Source organism: Bubalus kerabau, chromosome 16 (genome assembly GCF_029407905.1).
Source record: "Bubalus kerabau isolate K-KA32 ecotype Philippines breed swamp buffalo chromosome 16, PCC_UOA_SB_1v2, whole genome shotgun sequence".
Classification (NCBI taxonomy): Eukaryota; Metazoa; Chordata; class Mammalia; order Artiodactyla; family Bovidae; genus Bubalus; species Bubalus kerabau.
The window spans coordinates 61,943,459-61,965,966 of NC_073639.1; the positions used below are offsets into that span (position 1 = coordinate 61,943,459).

Here is a 22,508-nt window from a genome sequence, read left to right on the forward strand (position 1 = left end):
CTCCAGTTTATTAGTTCTGCGATCTTGTTCAACTTAGTTAACTTCTCTGTGCCTCAGTCTCCTCGTCTGTAAAATGGGGATGATAAGGTGGTTGCTTGGCACATAGCAAGTGTTCAGTGGATGTTAGTTTTCAGTAGTTGTCCTTCAGGGTTCTCTGTGATTTCGGTCCCAGACTTAACCCAATTCGGTCCTAATTCATAGCTCTCTCACTAGCCTGAGCACCTCCATGCTGATGAGAAGTGGATCCTGCCTCCTTTCTGACTTCATCTCCTTTGTATTCATTCACACTTAAACACCCCAGCCACACTGGCCTCCTTGCTGGTCCTTTAAACTTACAAGCTCATCCCTGCCTCAGGGCCTTTGCATGTGCCTTTCCCGCCCCCCCTCCACTTTTCACCATTACTTCTCTCTGTATTGTATTCTTATCACCTCCTGAAATTATATCATCCACATATTAGTTTACTTATTATTTATCTCTACTTCTCCAAAAACAGTGCTCCAGAAGAACAAGGATCCTGACTGCCTCGTTCACCTCAGTGTCCCCAGCACCTAGCAGTGCCCTGCACATAGTAGATGCTCAAGAAATACAGTTTGAATGTGTGAATACCCTGGCTCTAGGTCACTGCCCACTACGCTACTCTTTGGCATGAGTGTCACTCAACACTGTCTCATCCTCTCCCCTCCCTTGCTCAGCTGTTGCATCAGGGTATACCTGATGCCTCTCCCTTAGAGCTGCTGATGCTTTTCTGATGCATGAACACACCTCTCTCTGGGCTGGTAGACAACCACTCAGAAATACCCAAGAACAGAAGGTGATCCTTATCAGTGAGGCTTAAAATGGGTGGGCAACATTTGCCAGCCAGGCCGCTCCCCTCTTACCTACTGGGAAATTTGCTTACGGAGGTGAAGACAAATGGGGGGGCTGAAGATGTTCAAGATGGAAAGGACAGTATGTGCAAAGGCCCTGAGGCAGGGACATGCTTGGCCTTTTTGAAAAACAGAAACCTGAAATTGGAGGAAGGTATCCTATACTTCAAGGGCTTCCCAGGTGGCAAGGTGGTAAAGAATTCACCTGCCAATGCAGGAGACCAGAGTTCAGTCCCTGGGTCAGGAAGATCCCCTGGAGAAGGGAACAGCTACACGCTCTAGTATTCTGGCCTGGAGAATCTCATGGACAGAGGAGCCTGGTGGGACAAGCCAAGGGGTCACAAAGAGTCAGACATGGCTGAGCATGCTAGGCTTCAAACCTTTCTCACTTAAACTTCTTGTTTCCCCAGTATTTGCCCAAAATGGTGAGTTTGGACTAAGGCAGGACGGCCCAAAAATCCAAGTAACTTGACCCAACCTCAGGTTTGATTCCTCAGCCCTGAGGGCTGTTACCATTTGGAGAGATTGACAGTGTTCTTTCAGTCACTTATTCATTCAAGAAGCATTCACTGAGTCCCAGCTACGTGCCAGACCCTGTGCTAGAGGCCAGAGAGACCAGCCTCTGAGCTCCTGACCCCTCTCCCCAGGACAGAACATGAGACGTTCTTCCATGGCACCTCCTTCTGTACAGGTAGAGGGACCAGGTCCCAGTCACCTTGCACGTGTCCACCCCAGAGAGTCACAGACAGGTGGTGACTAGGGGCAGATTCCAGGAAGAACACCACCTCTTCCCACCCCAGTGGAGACAATCTTCCAGTGCCTAATATGCCATCTTCATTCTCTCCTCCAGCCCCCTGCCTCGGGAAAACAGTCTCCCACGAAGAATGGCAGCCCCTCCAAGTGCCCTCGCTTCCTCAAGGTCAAGAACTGGGAGACCGACGTGGTTCTCTCTGACACCCTCCACCTCAAGAGCACGTTGGTGAGTATCCCAGCACGGGGGGAGACCAGGCTTTTCTCAGCCCCAGCAGTATCCACACATGGGACAGAATAATTCTCGTTGTGGGGACCATCCTGTGCATTGTGGAATGTTGAGCATCACCCCTGACCTGGGCCCCCCAAATGCCGGTTGTGACAACCAAATATGTCTCCAGATATTGCTAGATGTCCCCTAGGTGGGAAATCCACCCCCATTTGAGAACCACTGGTAGATACTTAGCTGTGCAGATACTATTTATTTCTGTCCCCTGTACCCAAAAGGGGATTGCTGCTCCTAAGTACATTCTTTTTACATCTCACAATCCAACCACTGATGGAGTTTTGAACAAACCCTTCTTAGTTATCAATCTGTCCTCTAAATTTTTATATATTTTAAAGTCAATCAGTTTCTTTATATTGTAGAAAGTGGGCTTCCCTCATAGCTCAGTCAGTAAAGAATCTGCCTCCAGTGCAGGAGACCTGGCTTCTATCCCTGGGTCGGGAAGATCTCCTGGAGAAGGCAATGGCACCCCACTCCAGTACTCTTGCCTGGAAAATCCCATGGACAGAGGAGCCTGGTGGGCTGCCGTCCATGGGGCCGCAAAGAGACGGGCGTGACTGAGCGACTAACGCTCGGAGGAATGTTGTATCAGTAAGCTATTGCAGTGTAATAAACCACCCCAAAATTAGTGACCTAAAGCAACTACTACTGTTATTTTCCAGGACCTACCGATTGGCAGGGTGGTTCTCATGCTTCTGCAGATCTCTTGCTTCTTCAGTTATCTGAGGGGTCTGCTCTGGGCAGGCTGAGCTAGGAGGGCCTTGGCTGGGATAAATCAGCTCTGTGCCATGGGACCTCTCAGCCTCCAGTAAGGTAGCTTGGTCTCCTCCATGCACTGGAGGGTCCTGAGAGAATGAGCAGAAACATTTAAGATATCTTGAGGCCTAGAATCAGAATGGGCACAGTGTCACCTCTGCCATTTTCTGTTGGCCCAAACCAGCTCAGATTCAAAAGGAGAGGGAGGAGGCTTCACCTCTTGATGAGAATTGCTGTAAAGTCACATAGTAAAGGGCGTGAATAGATGGAGGGAAAGAATTGGGGCTATTTTCTGCAATCAACATCCCGTGGATCTGTTCAAAAGAGCTATTGTAATCACTCTACTAGTCCTTCCTGATCAACATGGGATCAAAAAATAGTTGGGAGGGGTCTCCCCTGATGGCCCAGTGGTTATGACTCTATGCTTCCAATGTAAGGGACATGGGTTCGATCCCTGGTTGGTAACTAAGATCTTACATGCTGCATGGTGCAGCCAAAAAAAATTTTTTTTTAATATTGGGAGATTCAGCATCAATGGTTCTGATTCCCAGAGAATGACAGTCATAAAGCCCCTCTCTTCACCCCACCTCATTGAGTAGAGCAAATAATTACAGAACCTTAAAATGCTAGTTAGGGCTTCCCCTAACTCAGATGTGACTCAGATGGGAAAGAGTCTGTCTGAAATGCAGGCGACCTGGGTTCGATACCTGGGTCAGGAAGATACCCTGGAGAAGAAATGGCAACCCACTCCAGTATTCTTGCCTGTGGAGAATCCAGTGGACAGAGGAGCCTGATGGACTACAGTCCATGGGGTGGTCGCAAAGAGTTGGACACGACTCAGTGACTAACACACACTAAAATGCTGGTTATCTTTTCCTCACCTCGGCTAATCACCAAGTACAACAGTGACTGGAAGCTGGTATGTGAGAAATTCACTTTGGGAATTGAAGGCCAGGGAAACTCTACCACGAATGTCAGAGCCAAGGCCACAGCCCTACACATGCCACACTTGGGTGAAACTAAGTGACAGCCCAAACCTCTTTTCCTTCCAGGGAACGGGATGCACTGAGCACATCTGTATGGGGTCCATCATGCTCCCTTCTCAGCAAATACGAAAGCCTGAAGACGTCCGCACAAAAGAACAGCTCTTTCCTCTTGCCAAAGAGTTCATTGATCAGTACTACTCATCAATTAAAAGGCAAGTTCGTGTCTATACTGGGGAGCCCCAGTACTGGGTACAAAGACTTCAGGTCCAACTCTGCAGACAGTTGAACCAAGACTGAGCAGAGAACCTCTGCCTGCCATGCAAAGAGGTTGAAAATTGGGCCTGATCATGCACAAGGGCCAGATCTGGCCCCTAGAAATGTTTTTGTTTAGCCTGAAGAGTGTCTCTTAAATTTGAAACTCTTCAAGCAATTTCACACCTGGATATATTCCCTAAAGAAACTCTCACACTTGTTCATAAGAAGGTCAGCATAAGAATGTTCACTGAAGCATAGTTATTATGGGAAAAAAATGAAATTAAGCAACCAGTTGGAAATGACCCCAACTCCATTGTTAGAATGTGTAAGTGAACTGTGGCAGTTTCTGTAAAGGAATATTATACAGCTATGAAGACGAGCACATTAAAGCTCTGTGTGTTCATGGAAATGAAGCTCACAAATAACTTTAAGCAAAGGGAAGAAAAAATAGATACATTCTACTCAATAGATACAGTGTATCTATTATAGAAGATACATTTAGGACAGCACCATTTATAAAAAAAAATAACACTATACAGGATTTAGGGGGATATATATTGGGCTGGCCAGAAAGTTCATTCATTTTTCCATAACATCAGAAAACCTGAGCAAACTTTTTGGTCAACCAAATGCTCAAGTGGCAAAAATCTAGACAAACGCATGAGACTGCTAAATGCCACATTCAAAATAGCAACCACTTCTGGAAAGAAAGTGAGCTATGGTAAGGGGTAGTCCCCAAGGAATTATAAAATATTTTCTTGTTTGTTAATGATTTCCCAGGCTTGGGACACAGATGTTCATTATATTATTTTCTACACCTTTTGTGTAGCCTGCAACTTTTCATAAGAATTTTTTTTAACTTTCTCAAAGTGAATTTATTTAAAAACAAATTTAAATTTTTGTTTAGAAATGAGAAGAGTTCCCTTTAAAAATCAGATGCCCAGTTTCTCTTGAAAGAAGACCTGGCAGTAGCGGCCCCCGATCAGACAACAGCAGTCTGGAACAGAGTTGAGGCTGCCCTCTGGGGCCTAGTCTCGGGCCGGCCTGTTGGCCACAGTCCTGGCCAAGCCAGTTCAGTCCCGTGTTTGGGCCTTTGAAGGCACTTGAATTTGCCTGCCTCTGCTTTATGCACAAACTATCATGTCCAGATATCAATTCAGACTCTCCGTGGCTGCTGGCCTCCTGTAATAGCTCACTCCTTCCAGCAGCCTCTAACTGAGGAGAGAAAGTAATGCTCCCGTGTCCCTTCCCTCTTCCCTCAGGTTCGGCTCCAAAGCCCACATGGAGAGGCTGGAAGAGGTGAACAAAGAGATCGAAACCACCAGCACCTACCAGCTCAAGGACACAGAGCTCATCTACGGGGCCAAGCACGCCTGGCGGAACGCCTCCCGCTGCGTCGGCAGGATCCAGTGGTCCAAGCTGCAGGTGGGCAGTCAGGCTCAGATACTGTGAAGAGCCCCTTGGTGGGGCCCGGTGCGGGGGAAATGAGCTTTAAAAGGGGTCAGCTTCTACCGAGGGCCCTTGGTGGCCATGGTGAGCTATCAGATGGTCATCATGGGGTCCCAGATTCTCAAATCATGACCACATCTGGCTTGTAGTCATGTTTTATTCGGCCAAAGCAATCTTTTTTAAAAACTGAATTTGACGTCTCTAGGTAGGGCTTATACTCTCCAGTTTACCACAGACCCCATTCCTCCCTTTTGTCTTACACCTACTCTCTTTCCTTATTTACATTATTTGCTTACTCCCTGAAAGCATTAGATTCTGAATCTCCTGGTATGATTTTTTTTCCCTTGGAGAATAGTTGTAAATTGGAAATAGATTAGTTATCAGTCTCAGGGGGAGTTTGTCTGATTTGTGTTTGTTTTATTTTTAAGTCCCTATTGCTGTTGTTCAGTCACTAAGTCTTGTATGATTCTTTGCAACCCCATGGACTGCAGCATGCCAAGCTTGCCTGTCTTTCATTATCTCCTGGAGTTTGCTCAAACTCATGTCCATTGAGTTGATGATGCCATCCAACCATCTTATCCTCTGTCACCCCCTTTTCCTCTTGCCCTCAATTTTTCCCAACATCAGGGTCTTTTCCAATGAATCATCTGTTCTCAATATGTGGCCAAAGTACTGGAGTTTCAGCTTCAGCATCAGTCCTTCCAATGAATATCCAGGGTTAATTTCTTTTAGGATTGACTGGTTTGATCTCCTTGCTGTCTCAAGAGTCCCTTGAGCACCACAATTTCAAAGCACCGATTCTTCAGCCCTCAGCCTTCTTTATGGTCCAGTTCTCACACCCATACGTGACTACTGGAAAAACCATAGCTTTGACTATACGGACCTTTGTTGGCAAAGTGACAAAGTCCCTAATCCCTAGCAACCTCACGGGAGATACAGGCAGCCCATTACGAGTCACTCCTCTGCTCAGCATTCCTTTCCCATGGTCACTTACACCCCATGCCTACTTTTAGGGGATTTCTTCCTGGTTTGATTAGCCATGGTTATTAGAATATAAAAAGATACTATAAACACAGGGTGGGGGCTCAGTAATGAAATGCTCACTACCCCTATGGGGCAGCAGCTAGGGTGGGCTCTGGCTGCTTCTCCAATGGGAGGGCTGCCCTGGGCAGGGCTGAATGGGGAAAGGGGAGGCAATCGTTCCCACATTGTACCCCTTACAGGTGTTTGATGCCCGAGACTGTACCACTGCTCATGGGATGTTCAACTACATCTGTAACCACATCAAGTATGCCACCAACAAAGGGAACCTCAGGTGAGCCAACCAGCTTGGGGAAAGGGAATCTGACGTCCCCATGGTGTTGACCCTTGAGTCTGGAGCTGGCTCCCCTGCCATGGAATTGCTCCCCCTCTTTCCTCAGGGCCAGTGCCATGGGGGGAGAGGTGGCCTGGCCTCCTCATTCTGACCTCCACCTGCCTTCTCTCCCGAGAGACAAGACTCCCCTGTGGTTTGCAGAGGTGTAGCAACCACAATCATGTTCATCCCACAGTTTAACATCAACCTCTAGAGGAAGCAGGATGAGATGTTTCAGATTCCCAGGAAGAGGAAAACCCCCTTGCTGGTGGTGACCCGCTTTCACCAGCACCTCCTCTGTTGCCTGGAGCCGCCTCCGAGGTTTCCGGGGTTTCAAATGCAACGTCTCTTCCCTGTGCCATGGGGACCACCATTTCTGGTTTCACCAAGCTGAGCCACATCTGGGACTTCTCTTACCTCCCACCAAGAACAAAGCTGCAGGGTGCAGGCCAAAGCAGACAGGCGCTGATGTGAGCTAGTGGCTTCCATGCTGGCAAGTCTCAGCTGGGAGAGGAGCAGCTGAGAAGGAGCAGCTGAGGCCCCACAGACAGGCGGTGACACTTGTTAATCATACTCCCTGTCCTGCCCCTGCATCTGCTCCCAGCAGCTGAGGGCCAGCCTCACCTTGGGGCTGCACAGGACCACTGCAAAGATATTCCCACAAGCCCTTGGGCTGTGCTGAGCTCATCCGTGAAGTGGCCTATTGGCATTAAGCATGGCTTTTCTTGGACGTGTCTCTTCCTTGAGAAGGAAATCGTGTTTACCACCTGAGCCCACCAGTGAGAAAAGAGCCTGTCATTTAAGGCCTGCTGGGGAAATTAGTATTCAGATCGTTTTCCGACAAGACCTTGCCCCTCAGAGAACAACAAAGAACCCCCTTCAACTGCATATCCTAAGCGTTAAAGCATGGCCTAGCCAAGGTCTTAGCCTCAAGGAGCTTGTAAGTTATTTTGAAAGTTTTCACATGACGCTGTGATGGAGTGATTTGGGATGGGGGTCATCAGGCCATGCAGTGCACCTTTACTTTTTTCAATTTTCTATTGGTGGAGGTCTAAATGAGACCTTCTATTGATGAAATATTCAGCTGATTTTTTTTAACAAGTTTTAAACTACACATCTGGACACAATGAGAGGCCATAAGAGAATGTATGCCATATATAGAAATAATCTAAAATAAGAGAGGGAGGAAGAGAGGGAGAGAGATGAAATTTAAACAAGACGGGGCATTTGACTTGCTATTTCATGAGAAGCTCAGGAGACTTGGGAGACAGGAGGTGTAAAGCTGTCCCGTGTCTTCCTCCGGGCTCATTCTTGCACAGAGTAAGCATCCCATCCCAGTGCATGTCATTCTGGAGTTTCTAAACATACTTTTAAAATATGTAAACAAACAAAAACACGTGTTATCTGCTGCTCAGCCAAACAGCCATGTGTTTTAACACTGAAGGGAAATGCTGACAATTTGACTCAGTCTGTGTTCATCTACAGTACGGCACCCTTGCCAAGAGATTCTTAAGAGCGTCTTTGGCCCTCTGTGACTTCACCTTCAGCCTGGGTTCCAGATTTACCCAAGGTGTGACACACCACTCCCTGTAGAATTAAATGTGATACGATCTTGCGCAGATAGCAAGATCTAAATGTGCTCACAAAGGAGACCCTGGGAACCAGATAAGACAGGCGATGCTGTGTGAAGAAGGCAGATTTGAGTTGGGCCTTGAAATCAGGTACATGACAGCAGAAAAGGACTCCAGCCAAGGCAGGCAGCAGGAGCAGGGCTCCAGGGCAAGATATGAATGGGAGCAGATCTGTGAGCATGGAGGTGGACCTGTGATGTCACCCCCATGTTGACATAAGCCAGGACGTGGCTTCATAGCCTCGGGTTTGGTCCATGGATGGAACTGATGAGTCCAGGTAACAAGAGCTCCTTGCAAGAGATAACATTGAACCACCCTTTTTTGTGTGTGTGTGTGACCACATTGGCTCTCAGTTGTGGCATGTGGCATCTAGTTCCCTGATCAGGGACTGAACCTGGGCCCCCTACTTTGGGCACACGGAATCTTAACCACTGGACCACCAGGGAAGTCCCTACATTGAATCACTTTGTGAAAAAGTTACTCTCCTTTTTTTCAGTCTTTCTGAGGGTGCCAAAGAGAATAAGGCATCATGAACATCTCTCCAAACTGCTGATCTCCCTTTTAACAAAAAGAGGGCAGGGCTCCAGTGAGGTGCCTTCTGCAGGCAACAACATCTTTCTACAGTTTGATAATAATACAGGATCTCATAGTTGCCTGTTTGGGTGAGTGAGGCCAGGGGCAGTCTTTACTTTTTTTAAATAAATAAATATCAGTACAAATGAAAGTCGATCTGCTATTAATCATAAATCTGTAGAAGGGGTGAGCAACTGGGGCAGTAATGAAGGTGGTAAAAGAAAGACTGAAACTGGGAATCAGTGGTGAGTTCTTAAGGGGAGACAGAGCCTGAGGATTACCTGGTGCAAAAGAACTTTCTGGAAAAATGGCCCAAGTCAAGATTGTTCAAAAGACTCCAGTTGGAGAGGCATTTGTTTCCTTCTGCGAGCTGGCCTGGGGCTTCCCTTCCTCTGCGCTTCCTCACCTAATGGTCAGTGGAGGGACAGAGCAGAGTCCCACCCCCTCCAACAGCTGCTCCATGGGCCCTGGGGGCCTCGGAGCAGATGTGAATCCACCCTGAGCCTTGTGCACTGTTGACCTGAGCAGCTCCTCTTTCAGTCTTTCTCTGAAGTGCAAGCCCAGCCCCGATGCCAAATGTCCCCCTCTCTCCACCACAGATCTGCGATCACCATATTTCCCCAGAGGACTGACGGCAAGCACGACTTCCGCGTTTGGAACTCCCAACTCATCCGCTACGCTGGCTATAAGCAGCCCGACGGCTCCATCCTGGGGGACCCAGCCAACGTGGAGTTCACGGAGGTAGGCGCCCCCGCCCCTCCCCCACCCAGACTCTCATCCCCCAAACTCTCTTTATCTTCAGACTTTTCTTGGCTTAATATCATCACAGAGAGAGCAGGCAGTAGGTGCCACTTACTCACCTCCAGGCCTCCCGCTCTGTCTGTCTGCCTCCAGTCCAGCTGGTTCTGTTACAGCTGGTCGTTTTCATGTCGTTACGTCACCCAACCCTCATGATGGGGACTGTTGTCCCATTTCACAGATGAGTAGAGTGAGTCACACTCAGACTGGCCAAATGCATTATCCAAGGCTACTGCAATAGCAAAGGGAAAGCTAGAAGTACAGGCCAAATCTCCTGCCTTCCCCCACGAGGAGGGGAACTAATATGTGGAAGTCATACCTAGCATCTTTTCTTTTCTTTTTTAAAAATACTTATTTATTTGGCTGCACTGGGTCTTAGTTGCTGCATGTGGGGTCTTTTAGTCAATGTGGAATCTTAAGCTGTGCTGTGCAAACTCTTAGTTGAGGCATGTAGGATCTAGTTCCCTGACCAGGGATTGAACTCAAGCCTCCTGCATTGGGAGTGCAGAGTCCTAGCCACCAGGGAGTCCCTGGCGCCATCTTTTCTGAGTGAGGTATATGTCAGCCTCATCCCCTTCATCCATTCATTCATTTCTCTGTACAACATTCTGCCCACCGACACAGCCCCTCTCCAGATGAACTTGACTCTCCAGCACCCCACTATTGCTGGCAGCCCAAGTCAGTTCATACAAGCCACTGGGAACACGAACCCCACCTTCTCCCCATCCAGGTTCCTTCCAGGTGGTGATGTACACAGGTAAGGCCTGGAAGCTTCCAAAATCTATGCCCACAGGAAGTATCATAGGTGGACCCCACTCCTGGAACACCTCAGGCGTACAGGCCTGGTTCCCCTTTTATTTGTCACCCACTCAGCTGCCATTCTGCTTCATCCTGTTCTTCCCTCAAACCACCCTCATGCTCCACCCCAGTACCTTCCCCATAAGGGGGCTGCCCCCCACCCTCATGGCTGCTGACTTCATTTGCAGGGAGCTTTTCTTACTAAAATGTTATTATCCTGGGGAGGGGGTTGTAAGCAAGGAGACCAGGAGTCACACCTGTGCCGTTTAGGCTCAGCCAGACTCTCTGCTCCACCTGGCTGAGCTCTAACTGTATACTTGGCTCACCTTGTCCTTGTGGAGGCCAGAACAGACATGCCTCAGCCTCTTCCTCTCCTTCTGTCCCCAGAAACCTCACTGATACCACATGCTCCCCTAAACCCACACTTCTGTGCTTCCTCTGTCTACCAGCCCAGCAGAGGGAATCACCCCAAACATAACCACATAGCTGTAACTTTCGAAAGCCCCAGCATGGCAGCCACTGGCCGCACCAAGCCAGTGACCACATGAAATGTTGTGAGTCCAGATGGAAACATGCCCTAAGTGTAAGGTACATGGTCTCTGAGACGGAGAACAAAAAAAGAGTGGAAAGGTCTCATTAGTAATTTGTAACTTGATTACCTGCTGAAAAATAATGTTGTGGGTAATATTGGACTAATCTATTTCTATTTATTAATAAATTAATACATTTACTGTATTAACACATATAGTTAATTTTGTTAAATATCTTTAAATATATTAATATTAATTATTTATCATTAATCAGTTAATGGTATTTTAATTATATATTTTTATATTTTATTGGATTAATACATATATTTCATATTTAATTTTAGTGCCAAATATACTGTTAATAAGGTTTCCCTCAGGGGTCAAGAATCTGTCTGCCAATGCAGGAAACACGGGTTCAATTCCTGGATTGGGAAGATCCCCCAGAGAAGGAAATGGCAACGCACTTCAGTATTCTTGCCTGGGAAATGCCATGGACAGAGGAGCTTGGTGGGCTATGGTCCATGAGGTCACAGAAGAGTCAGACACAACTTAGTGACTGAACCACACCACGTGTGTGTGTGTATGTGTGTGTGTGCATGCGCGTGCACGTGCTTGCGTGCACATGTTCATTCAGTCATGTCTGACTCTTTGTCTCCTGCATTGGCAGGTGGATTCTTTACCACTGTGCCCCTATTAAAATATTAATATTATAGTGTATAGTTATATATGCTATCAATATTATATAATATTTATATATCATTAATATTTTATATGCTGCTGCTAAGTCACCTCAATCGTGTCCAACTCTGTGTGACCCCATAGACGGCAGCCCATCAGGCTGCCCTGTCCCTGGAATTCTCCAGGCAAGAACACTGGAGTGGGTTGCCATTTCCTTCTCCAATGCATGAAAGTGAACAGTGAAAGTGAAGTTGCTCCGTCGTGTCCAACTCTTAGCAGCCCCATGGACTGAAGCCTACCAGGCTCCTCCGTCCATGGGATTTTCCAGGCAAGAGTACTGGAGTGGGGTGCCATTGCTTTCTCTGAATATTTTATATAAATATCAATAATATAATATCGATATTAATATTTTAATGTGGTTATGTTATTAATATTTTATATTAATGTTTTAGTATTGTGTTAATAAATTACTACTACTCTTTATATAATAAATATCATGCTATAATTAATAACTAATTAAATATTATTGAAATTAAAACTGTTTCAAATGAATATATTATTTAAATTTATCTTTGCCGGGTTTTGCTTTAGGGTTTTGGGTTTTTTTTTTTAATACATTTTAAAATGTGTCTGTTAGAAAATTTTAAGTTACTTACATGGCTGGCTTTATATTTCAGTGGATAACTGCTCTAACAGGTGCATTTTTCTGCAGTCATTCTGAGAGAGCTGCCCTCATCCAATTTGGTAGATTTTCTTCATGTCTTTGCACTGAGGGCGCGGAGTGCAAATACTTCCAGTGCAAATGTCAGTTCAACCCTTGCTCCGGGAGTTCCCAGAGGGCAGGGAAGGCCCAGAAAACATCACCAAGTGAGGGGCCGGAGGGCGGGCTTGTCTTCTGTCCTGTGGAACCACGGGAAGTTGTACTAGTTACATGATGATATCAGGGAGAACTTCATGTAGGAGGTGGCCTGGCCCAGAGCCTCCGGAGGAAGGGGCCGCTGGGGGCGGGCCCTGGGACCTTTGCCCCTCCCCTCACCCCTGTTGCGTCTGGAGGGCCTGGGGCTCAGTGGTCTGACCTGGAGGCTCTGCTTGCAGATCTGCATACAGCAGGGCTGGAAACCCCCACGAAGCCGCTTCGATGTCCTGCCGCTCCTGCTCCAGGCAAACGGCAACGACCCAGAGCTCTTCCAGATCCCTCCAGAGTTGGTGCTGGAAGTCCCCATCAGGCACCCCAAGTAAGAGGGCCTGGCATGGGGAGGGAGAGGATGGGGGAGTGGTTTACTCAGTGCCCCTCTCTGCCCAACCCCGGAGCCCCCTCCTGTCTCTCCAGCCCAGACAGAGGCTGAAAGGGGGTCTTGGTTCCTATCTTCACCATGGGGCCAAGGCAAGGCGGGTTCCCTCGAGATCAGTAATTCCTCCTTTACCAGCCGAGGGACCATCATATTTTCTGAATCAAAATCCCCCTCCTTATAAGTCAGATAGAGAAAGACAAATACTATATGATATCACTTAGGTGTAGAACCTAAAAAATACAACAAACTAGGGAATATAACAAAAAAGGAGATAGAGAATACAGATATACAGAATATAGAGAATATAGATACAGAGGATAAACTAGGGGTCCCATGGAGAGATGGAAGAGGTGAGGGGCAATAGAGGGATAGAGGGATAGGGGATAAAGAGGTAAAAACCATTATGGATAAAATAAATAAGCTACAAGAATATACTGTACAATATAGGGAATATAGCCAGTGCTTTGTGATTAGTCCCTCAGCTATCCAATTCTTTGTGACCCCATGGACTGTAGCCCCCCAGGCTCCTCTGTCCATGGGATTCTCCAGGCAAGAATACTGGAGTGGGTTGCCATGCCCTCCTCCAGTGGGTCTTTCCAACCCAGGGATCGAACCCAGATCTCCCACATTGCAGGCAGATTCTTTACCGTCTGAGCCACCGGGGAAGCCCTAATATAGCCAGTATTTTACAACAACTATAAATGGAATATAACCTTTAAAAATTGTGAATCACTATATTGTATACCTTACACATTATAGTGATTATATATATAGGGATTATATATATATGTCTTTCACTATATTGTACATATTACATATTATATAATATTATATATTGACTATACTTCAATTCTTTAAAAATTTCCCTTTTTACCCCACTCCTTTTAAGTCATCAACCTGGACCAATCCATTTTCCAACCCTAAGGTCCGAAATTGGAGAAGGGAATGGCAACCCACTCCAGTGTTCTTGCCTGGAGAATCTCATGGACAGAGTAGCCTGGTGGTCTATAGTCCATGGGGTCACAAAGAGTCAGACATGACTGAAGCGATCAACACGCGTGCACACACACACAAAGAGCAAAAGAGCAGAAGCGCTTTCTGCATTGTTATGGGTGCAAATTTTAAATAGCGGGAACCATTAAAAACTATGTGACCTGATGCAGCTCAAGTTCAAAAGTAGTTTGGGTTTGGGATAGGGCTGTGAGGGCTGAGGCCAGCAACACAAATAGAATTTACACTTTTTGAGAGTAAAAGAACTCCACGATAAGACCTGGCCTCAGGAGCAAAATTGATGGAGGAAGCACCAAAAAAATCAATCATCAAATAAATAGTATTTTAATGTAATTAAAAAAAAAACAAGATAAGCTTTTTAAATCCATGATGCATAATGTATCAAAGTTCTTAAACAAGGGCCAGTTCAGGGCTGAGATTAGGGTAAGCAAGTGAGGTAAAGTATACAAGTGCAGAGTGGGATCCTGTCTTTATGTAAAGTTTTGATGTTTTGCTCATCATGGTGGTTTTGTGTTAATTTTTTTTTAAGACACTGAATTAATTTAGAATATTTGATCTTGATTACTGGGTTTGTTGGTGCTCCTCAATTTTGTACCCACAGCCAGTGCCTTACTTGCCCCACCCTGGTCCAGGTCCTGGAGATGGAGCAAGTGTCCTAAGGCTCCCAACACTGCCAGGTATCTAGGATCTCAACCAGCTTCATTGGTGAAACTTGGCCTCCACTCATTCATTCACTTGTCATTCAAAACTGTTTATTATTCCCACTCTGGGTCATGCATTGTGCAGGCCTTTGTCACTGACTTGGTCCCCACCTCCGTGGTGCTTTCAATCTCAAAGAGGAGATCGGTTACCCAAATAAACCACTTAATTCCAATCGAGTGTTGCAAAATAATGTTATGGTACCTAGAGGCGTAAAACTGCCTGACCCAACCCAGATCGGGCATCAGAGAAGGCTTCCAGAGTAAGCAGCATTTTATTTATTTATTATTTTTTTGTAAGCAGCATTTTAGCTGAGAAAGAAAGTGTGAGTAAGAGCTGGACAGGCACAGAAGGAAAAGAGCAGGAAGGAACTGCCTTGCAAATGCCCTGAGGTCAGAAGGCACTCAGCGGCTCTATATTTATCAGTGTGGCGGTCTACACCTACTCGCTCAGGCAGGTCCTCTGGCCGCTCCCTTGCCCCTTGGAGGCTGGGTGCAGCAGCTTCTCTTACATTCCTGCTCCAAGCACGGGACCGAGGAGGCCAGACCCTGTCGCTGGAAACCAGGGCAAAGCCATGAGCAATGACTCAGGGCTCCTGGGGTGCATGTGTATAGTCGAAGCTGCCTGTCTGCATGTATCCTCTGGCTCTAATGTGGTCTGTTGGCTCTGCAGCACAATATGTAACCAATAAAGCTCCCTAGTTTCCACAAAAAAAAAAAAAAAAAAAAAGGATAACCAACAAGGACCTACTGAGTAGCACAGGGAACTCGGCTCAATGTTATGTGGCAGCCTGGATGGGAGGGGAGTTTGGGGGAGAATGGATACATGTAAATGTATGGCTGAGTCTCTTCACTGTTCACGTGAAATTATCACAACATTGTTAATTGGCTATACCCTAATACAAAACAAAGAGTTAATTAAAAAAAGAAAAAGGAACTCAGCGATGCTCACTTTCTCCTGAATTCACCTTCCAGGTGAGTTTAGGCGATAAATAGCAGCCCATGGCAGTGGTTCCCAGGCCTGGATGTCCATGCAAATCACCTGGGAAATATGTGAAAGTGCATATTCTCAGGCCTCTGATGTGGATGGCGGCATGATTCCACAGGTCAGACGTGAGCCCAGGAATCAGGTTCCAAAGTAGTAAGCCCCAGTCAGGCGCTGGCATTTCGGCATCCCCAGACTAAGGAGATCCCGCCCACGTGTCTGCCCCTGAGGCTCCCGCCCCACAGCGAGCTGGGCTGTGTTGCTCTCCACAGGTTCGAGTGGTTCAAGGACCTTGGACTGAAGTGGTACGGCCTCCCTGCTGTGTCCAACATGCTCCTGGAGATCGGCGGCCTGGAGTTCAGCGCCTGTCCCTTCAGCGGCTGGTACATGGGCACAGAGATTGGCGTCCGCGACTACTGCGACAGCTCCCGATACAACATCCTGGAGGTGAAGCCCCCCGGGCATCCCGACGGGGGACGCACGGGGTGGAGGGCGTGGGCTCAGTGGTCCTTCCCCACAGCTGAGCTCTGGGGCTCAGCAACCGGAAGAGGTTAACACAGAACCTGCAGCTATAAGGAGCCCCGGGCTTTTCCGAAGGCTTCCATGGCATTAAGAGCACCTGTGCTATATGCTGAGTGCGACTCCAAGCACTTTGCCGGTTATTGTATGCTCATTTGATCTTCATCACATCCTCTGGGTGTGAAAATGCTCCCTTCACAGGTGAGGAAACTCAGGCCTTTTGGCGGATTAACATGACAAGTTCAGAGTCACACAGCTAGGGGGTCACAGAGCGGCGGTGTGAACCCAGGCTGGTATTACGACCCAAGTTCATGACCATTCTACTGCCCTGCCTGTCAAGGTCAAACCTGGTTAGAAGCTTTCGGAAGGGACATGAACTTGGGGCATTTTTGGTCTCTTTTCTGAAAAAACAAGGAGGGAGGGTTGGCAGTGATTTTTCCCACCATGTGCATTTCTCAGTGGAGGGTCTGACTCCCCACCCCCTATTCCTCTGCTACCCCCACCCCAGGCTGAGTCATCTTCATCTACTGAACACTGCTGGGGTGGACTGCTCCCTGGAGCTCCACTTTGCTGAATGCGTCAGCAGCGCTGCGGTTTTGTCAGCAAATGCTGTTTCTAACAACAGTCTGCTGTGGTTGGCCTTATTTCAAAAGAAAACACTGAGAAACAGAGAAGTTAAGCACTGAGCCTATGTCACACAGTAAAGAAAGCACAGAGCAAAGTTCGAAGTCAGAGTCAAGCGTTAGGTTTATAGTGTTAAAAATCCATGGACATTCACCTGGGTGGACCTTGAGGGCATTATGCTAATGAGATAAATCAGACATAAAAAGACAGATACTGGGTGATCTCACATCTATATGGAATCTAAAAAAAGCCAAACTCCATAAAACGGAGAGGAGAGTGGTGGTTACCAGGAGCTGTAAGGGGGGTGCGGGAGGGTGGTTGGCAGGGGGAGGTGGCAGGAGAACTGGGAAAAATGTTTGTTGATGTGTACAGACTTACAACTTGCAGATAAGTCATGGAGATCTAATGCACAGGTAGTTATTTATAGTCAACAATGATACTGTGTTATGAGTTTCGAAGTTGCAGAGAAACTATATCTTAATCTCACCACAAAAAAAGAAATGGTAATTATGTGACTGGATAGAGGTGTTAACTCACCCTACAGCAGTAATTATACTGCAACATATAAATGTTATCAAACCAATACCTCTGACACTTGATCTATGCAAACTCCTGACAGGAAAGGAAAAAACATTTCTAGGCAATTTCCAGAGATGTGGCTCAAGTCGTGTTTGGGGATTTTTTTAAGTCATATATGTTTGACTTAATACATATGACTTAAAAGAAGTCATTAGATGACGCTGCAACTAATTTCTATTATTTTAACCAAAATAATGTGGTAGAAATAACAATAGCAGCATGACTGCTTGTACACACTGTCTTTTATAAAATAACTCAAGTTTTATATGTATTTATGTAAAGCGGCCAATTTCTTACTCTTTGCATTTGTGTCACTGCTAAAAGACCCCAAACAGAACCTAACGCCCCAGTCTGCAAAGAGTAAATTAATGTCTGCTTTCAGGACTCAGGTTCACATTTCGATTGCACAGAGTAGTCACTGGGTAACTTAAATGAGACTCGCTCCCGCCCCAGCCTTCCAACTCTAACTGCCGTTATGTACAAATGTTGACAGCTGGGCCTGCGAAGCAATTTACTCAAACTTGAGAAATTGTCACATTCTAACCGCATAATGAGACCTAGGTTCCCACAAATGATTAGAATTGACAGAGGAAGTGAGAAGCCAGGCTCTAATTAATGGATTTGCTGTTGGGTCTTCCCTGCTTCTGACATCAGCTCCTACTGGAGCTGGAGCCGTAACTTAAATGTCAGGGGTTGTTTTTGCCAAGCAGTTTTGCCAAAGGAGTCGGCTGACTGGGGAGCCGCTCCCAGGTCTTGGGTGTTACTCAACTCCTTGGCTCCAGCTCTGAGGCCAACTGGCTCTGCAGGCTGCGAGCAAGTCTGTGCAGCAGTCTGAACCTCAGTTTCCTCATCTGCCAAACGGAGTCGACGGGTGTCTCCATAAACTCAAAATACTCATGATCTAGATTCCAAGTAGTGGCCGCTCTGGAGATGAAATGGAATGGGTGGAGAGCTTTCCCCAGTAGAAAGTAATGATGATAAGAAAGAAGAAGAAGAATTAAAAAAAAAAAGATAGAAAGCAACTGCTATCACTCCCAGACCCGAATAGCTCCTTAAAGCCCTTCAAAGACCCTCCTCATCATATTTGAAATAAAATCCTGACCGCTTTGCACACCCTGCATAATCCAGTCCTGCATCTCTCTTTTTCATCAGAGTCCTACGTCCCCCTGACTCCCTACCGTTCAAATACATTGACCTTCTTTCTGTATCTCAACCAGCCTGATCCCACCCCAGGCTCTTTGCACATACTGTTCTTTCTACCTAGAACATTTCCTCCCAAGATTTTCAAATGTCTTGCTTCTTCTCCTCATTTGGATCTCATGTGTGTGCCACCTTTGCAGTGGTCCCTCAGTGACTCTCCTGGTTCAATTCATCCTGCCCCTATCCCTCTTTCTCCTAGTTCCTTGCCTTATTTTCTTCCTAGGAATTAACACTCATCACAGTATTATTTTCTGTCTCTCCCCACTCTAGAAGGTAAGCTCAGTAACCAAAGGGCCAGTCAAGTCGCTCTAGTTTCCTGCTACCAGTATGTCCTCAAAAAAAAAAAAAAAATTTGAGTGAATTAGTCTACATATGAGTTCATTAATTAATGAAGAATTTTATTGGTGATGCTAGCCCAGTCCCTCTTTAGTCTGAAACCCAGAGGTAGCCCAGCCTGTGAGTCTATATTTCCTTCCCCTTTCAGGATGTGGCCAAGAAGATGAACTTGGACATGAGGAAGACATCCTCTCTGTGGAAGGACCAGGCACTGGTGGAGATCAATATTGCAGTTCTGTACAGCTTCCAGGTAGCACCAGGGCACGCCTCCCGGCTGCCAAGCCACAAAGGGGGAACTAAAACTTTTCAGTCTTAGGGCAGAAAATCAAGAGCCCAGCTCCCAGGAACCTCTGCTTATAAGCAAGGTGTCCTTCCCATCACGTATGCCTGACTCTCCATCAGGGATCTTGGGGGAGGGGGACCATTTGAGGGAGAGACAAAAAGATAGAGGGCTTATGATTTGTTGCTTGATTTTTTTAGAATTGAAACGGTAAACATCCTCTGTGTCTTGACCTCTTAGACACTCAGACTTTCACATAGCAGAGACAAATAGCCATCGTCATGATCAGAGGCATATGGGCCCCCCGGCACATGTGGCTCCATGGTGAATGCTAAAATATATATAGTTGAGTTGTTGTTTAGTTGCTAAGTCATGTCTGACTCTTTGAAACCTCATGGACTATAACCCACCAGGCTCCTTTGCCCATGGGATTCTCCAGGCAAGAATACTGGAGTGGGTTGTCATTTTCTTCTCCAGGGGATCTTCCTGACCCAGGGATCAAACCTGCGTCTCCTGCATTGGCAGGTGGATTTTTGCCACTGAGCCACCAGGGAAGCCGATTTTATATATATATATATATATATATAGTATGATGGTTTTAAAAATTATCAGCTAGGGAGTTCCCTGGTGGTCCAGTGGTTAGGACTCCCAGCGTCCACTGCAGGGGGCCCAGGTTTGACCTCTGGTTGGGGAACTAAGGTCCTGCATGCCATGCAGCACAGCCAATAAAAGATTATCTGCTAAACCATGACACTTTAGAGAGCAAAGTGGGAGCACCACTAATAATCGTGACAGCACATGGGCATAAGCTGGGATTCTCCTGGGCAAAGCAGGAGACCCATAGAATAGAGGTCACTTCCTGTAGTAGAGACCAGCTCCGTCTTCTGGGAGTGCGTACGTGGGAGGCACCCACAGGCAGTAGAAGGAGCATATCAAGTCATATAAAGACCTGAATATGAACCACAGGTCCCCATGTCAGGAACAGGGAGACTGGGTAAACTGGGAGATGTATACCCCAGGGGGGAAACCAGTTGAGATGGGGTTGAAGGGGCAAGAAGCCCCCTCCCTTCAGTCTTGACCATGGAGGAGTGAAGTTCGGGGAGTTGTGGGAAATGAAGGCGGATGCTCTGGTGGTCTGGTGGACTGGTATGAAGGTTGGCGAGCCAGAGACAGCAGAGATAGAAGAGGACACATATACTAAGTGTAAAACAGGTAGCTAGTGGGAACCTGCTGTCAAGCACAGGGAGCTCAGCTCGGTGCTTTGTGATGACCTAGAGGGGAAGAGTGGGGAGGAAGGGAGGCTCAAGAGGGAGGGGCTGTATGTATACATACAAAGCTGATTCACTTTGTTGTACAGCAGAAACTAACACAACATGGTAAAGCAATTATACTCCAATTTAAAGAAAAGGATTTTGTGTCACCTTCATAAATGGAGAACCAGTATCATTTGCCATAAACAGAAGAGAATGGTAAATTTAAATAAATGTATAAACACACACAAGGGAAACAGCACAAAGTTGTCAGATTCTAGTTGCCTGAGTTTCCTCTCTCGTTTAAAAAAAAAAATGGAGGGAGGAAGGAGAAAGGAATATTGGCAAAATGCCTCACCAATTTAGGGACAACGCCCCTTGTCAGCTTGGAAGTAGTTATGGAACGAGAACAACGCCCCTTTTCCCTAGGCAACATAATTCTCCTAAAAGAAAAGGGGGGAATGAGAGAGTCCGTTCCTAGGCAGGTTGATAGGGAGTCTAGGAGTCCCCAAGGAGAGAGGGGTCTGTAATTCTCAAGGAGGAAGAAAGACAAACTTTTTTTCTTTCTCCACATTCCTTAGGATTATATAACAATAATGTATCCTGCCTAAGGACGGTCTTTGGATTAAACCTTCTGTGATCTTGAAATGTTAATTATGGGAGTAGACCTGGTCTTTACAAGGATGTATCTTGCCTGAGGACAGTGTTATCTTAAAATGTAAATTATGGGAGTAGGTCTGATGAGGTCTTTACAACCTCCAGACATTCTTTGGATTATATAACCTCATTGTTAACACTAGCAAGCGGGTACTCTTTCTGCCCCCTTCTGATGCCTATGTCAGAAGCTTTCTCTATCTCCTTTATACTTTAATAAAACTTTATTACACACACACACACACAAAAAAATGAATTAGCATCAAATAGAGTCTTTCTGGGCTTCCCTGGTGGCTCAGACAGTAAAGAATCCGCCTTCAATGAGAGAGACCTGGGGTCGATCCCTGGGTTGGGAAGATCCCCTGGAGGAGGGCATGGCAACCCACTCTAGTCTTCTTGCCTGGAGAATCCCCATTGGACAGAGGAGCCTGATGGGCTGCAGTCCATGGGGTTGCAAAGAGTCAGACACAACTGAGCGACTAAGCACAGCACAGAGTCTTTTTCCTGGATATGATCAGGATCAAAAAACAACAACAACAACAACAACGCAGAGAATCACTTTACACTGCCTAGAATCATCCCCAGGACCACCCTTTAGGAAACATGCTCTGGGGGTGAGGGAGCCCTGAAACACCCCAGCTTGTCTTTCCTCCTGACTCCCCAGTGTCCTCTCCTCCCACAGAGTGACAAGGTGACCATCGTCGACCACCACTCCGCCACTGAGTCCTTCATTAAGCACATGGAGAATGAATACCGCTGCCGGGGGGGCTGCCCCGCTGACTGGGTGTGGATCGTGCCCCCCATGTCTGGCAGTATCACCCCCGTCTTCCACCAGGAGATGCTCAACTACCGGCTCACACCCTCCTTCGAATACCAGGTCCTGCCCCTCTCCACCTCTTTGGTCCTAAATCTTCAATAGCCAGTATGCGTGTTACAACTAGAGCAGGGGTCCCCAAACTCCGGGATTTAATGCCTGGTGAGCTGAGGTGGAGCTGATGTAATAATAATAGAAATAAAGTGCACAATGAATGGAAAGCGCTTGAATCATCCCAAAACCATCCCCCGCCCACCCAGGTCTGTGGGAAAATTGTCTTCTACAAAACTGGTGCCTGGTGCCCAAAAGGTTGGGGTCTGCTGGCTTAGGGCACACTTCAGTTCAAACTTGCGTTTCAGACTCTCAAGTGCAGCCATCAGATTGGACAATACAGCTCGAGCTGAAAGACAAATGAAACTGAAACAAGTAGTCAGGGGTCATGAGTCAGAGAGGGTCTGAGTGGGAAGGTCTAGCAGGACAGTGCAGGGAGGCTGGGCCAGCTACTCTGCCAGGTCCCCTGGGGTCACCACCAGCAGACTCACTCCCTTCGAGGGC

General features: G+C 46.8%; 1 protein-coding gene across 1 annotated transcript in view; it reads left to right on the forward strand.

The window, feature by feature from the left end:
• Positions 1–22,508, forward strand: part of NOS1 (nitric oxide synthase 1) — a 198,308-nt gene that overhangs the window by 133,492 nt on the left and 42,308 nt on the right. Inside the window, exons 4-12 of the mRNA XM_055549992.1 lie at positions 1,718–1,846; positions 3,712–3,857; positions 5,163–5,325; positions 6,573–6,664; positions 9,507–9,648; positions 12,807–12,946; positions 15,970–16,144; positions 19,104–19,205; positions 21,822–22,016. Coding sequence (XP_055405967.1) covers positions 1,718–1,846; positions 3,712–3,857; positions 5,163–5,325; positions 6,573–6,664; positions 9,507–9,648; positions 12,807–12,946; positions 15,970–16,144; positions 19,104–19,205; positions 21,822–22,016 — 1,284 coding nt within the window. The remainder of the gene's footprint in view (positions 1–1,717; positions 1,847–3,711; positions 3,858–5,162; positions 5,326–6,572; positions 6,665–9,506; positions 9,649–12,806; positions 12,947–15,969; positions 16,145–19,103; positions 19,206–21,821; positions 22,017–22,508) is intronic.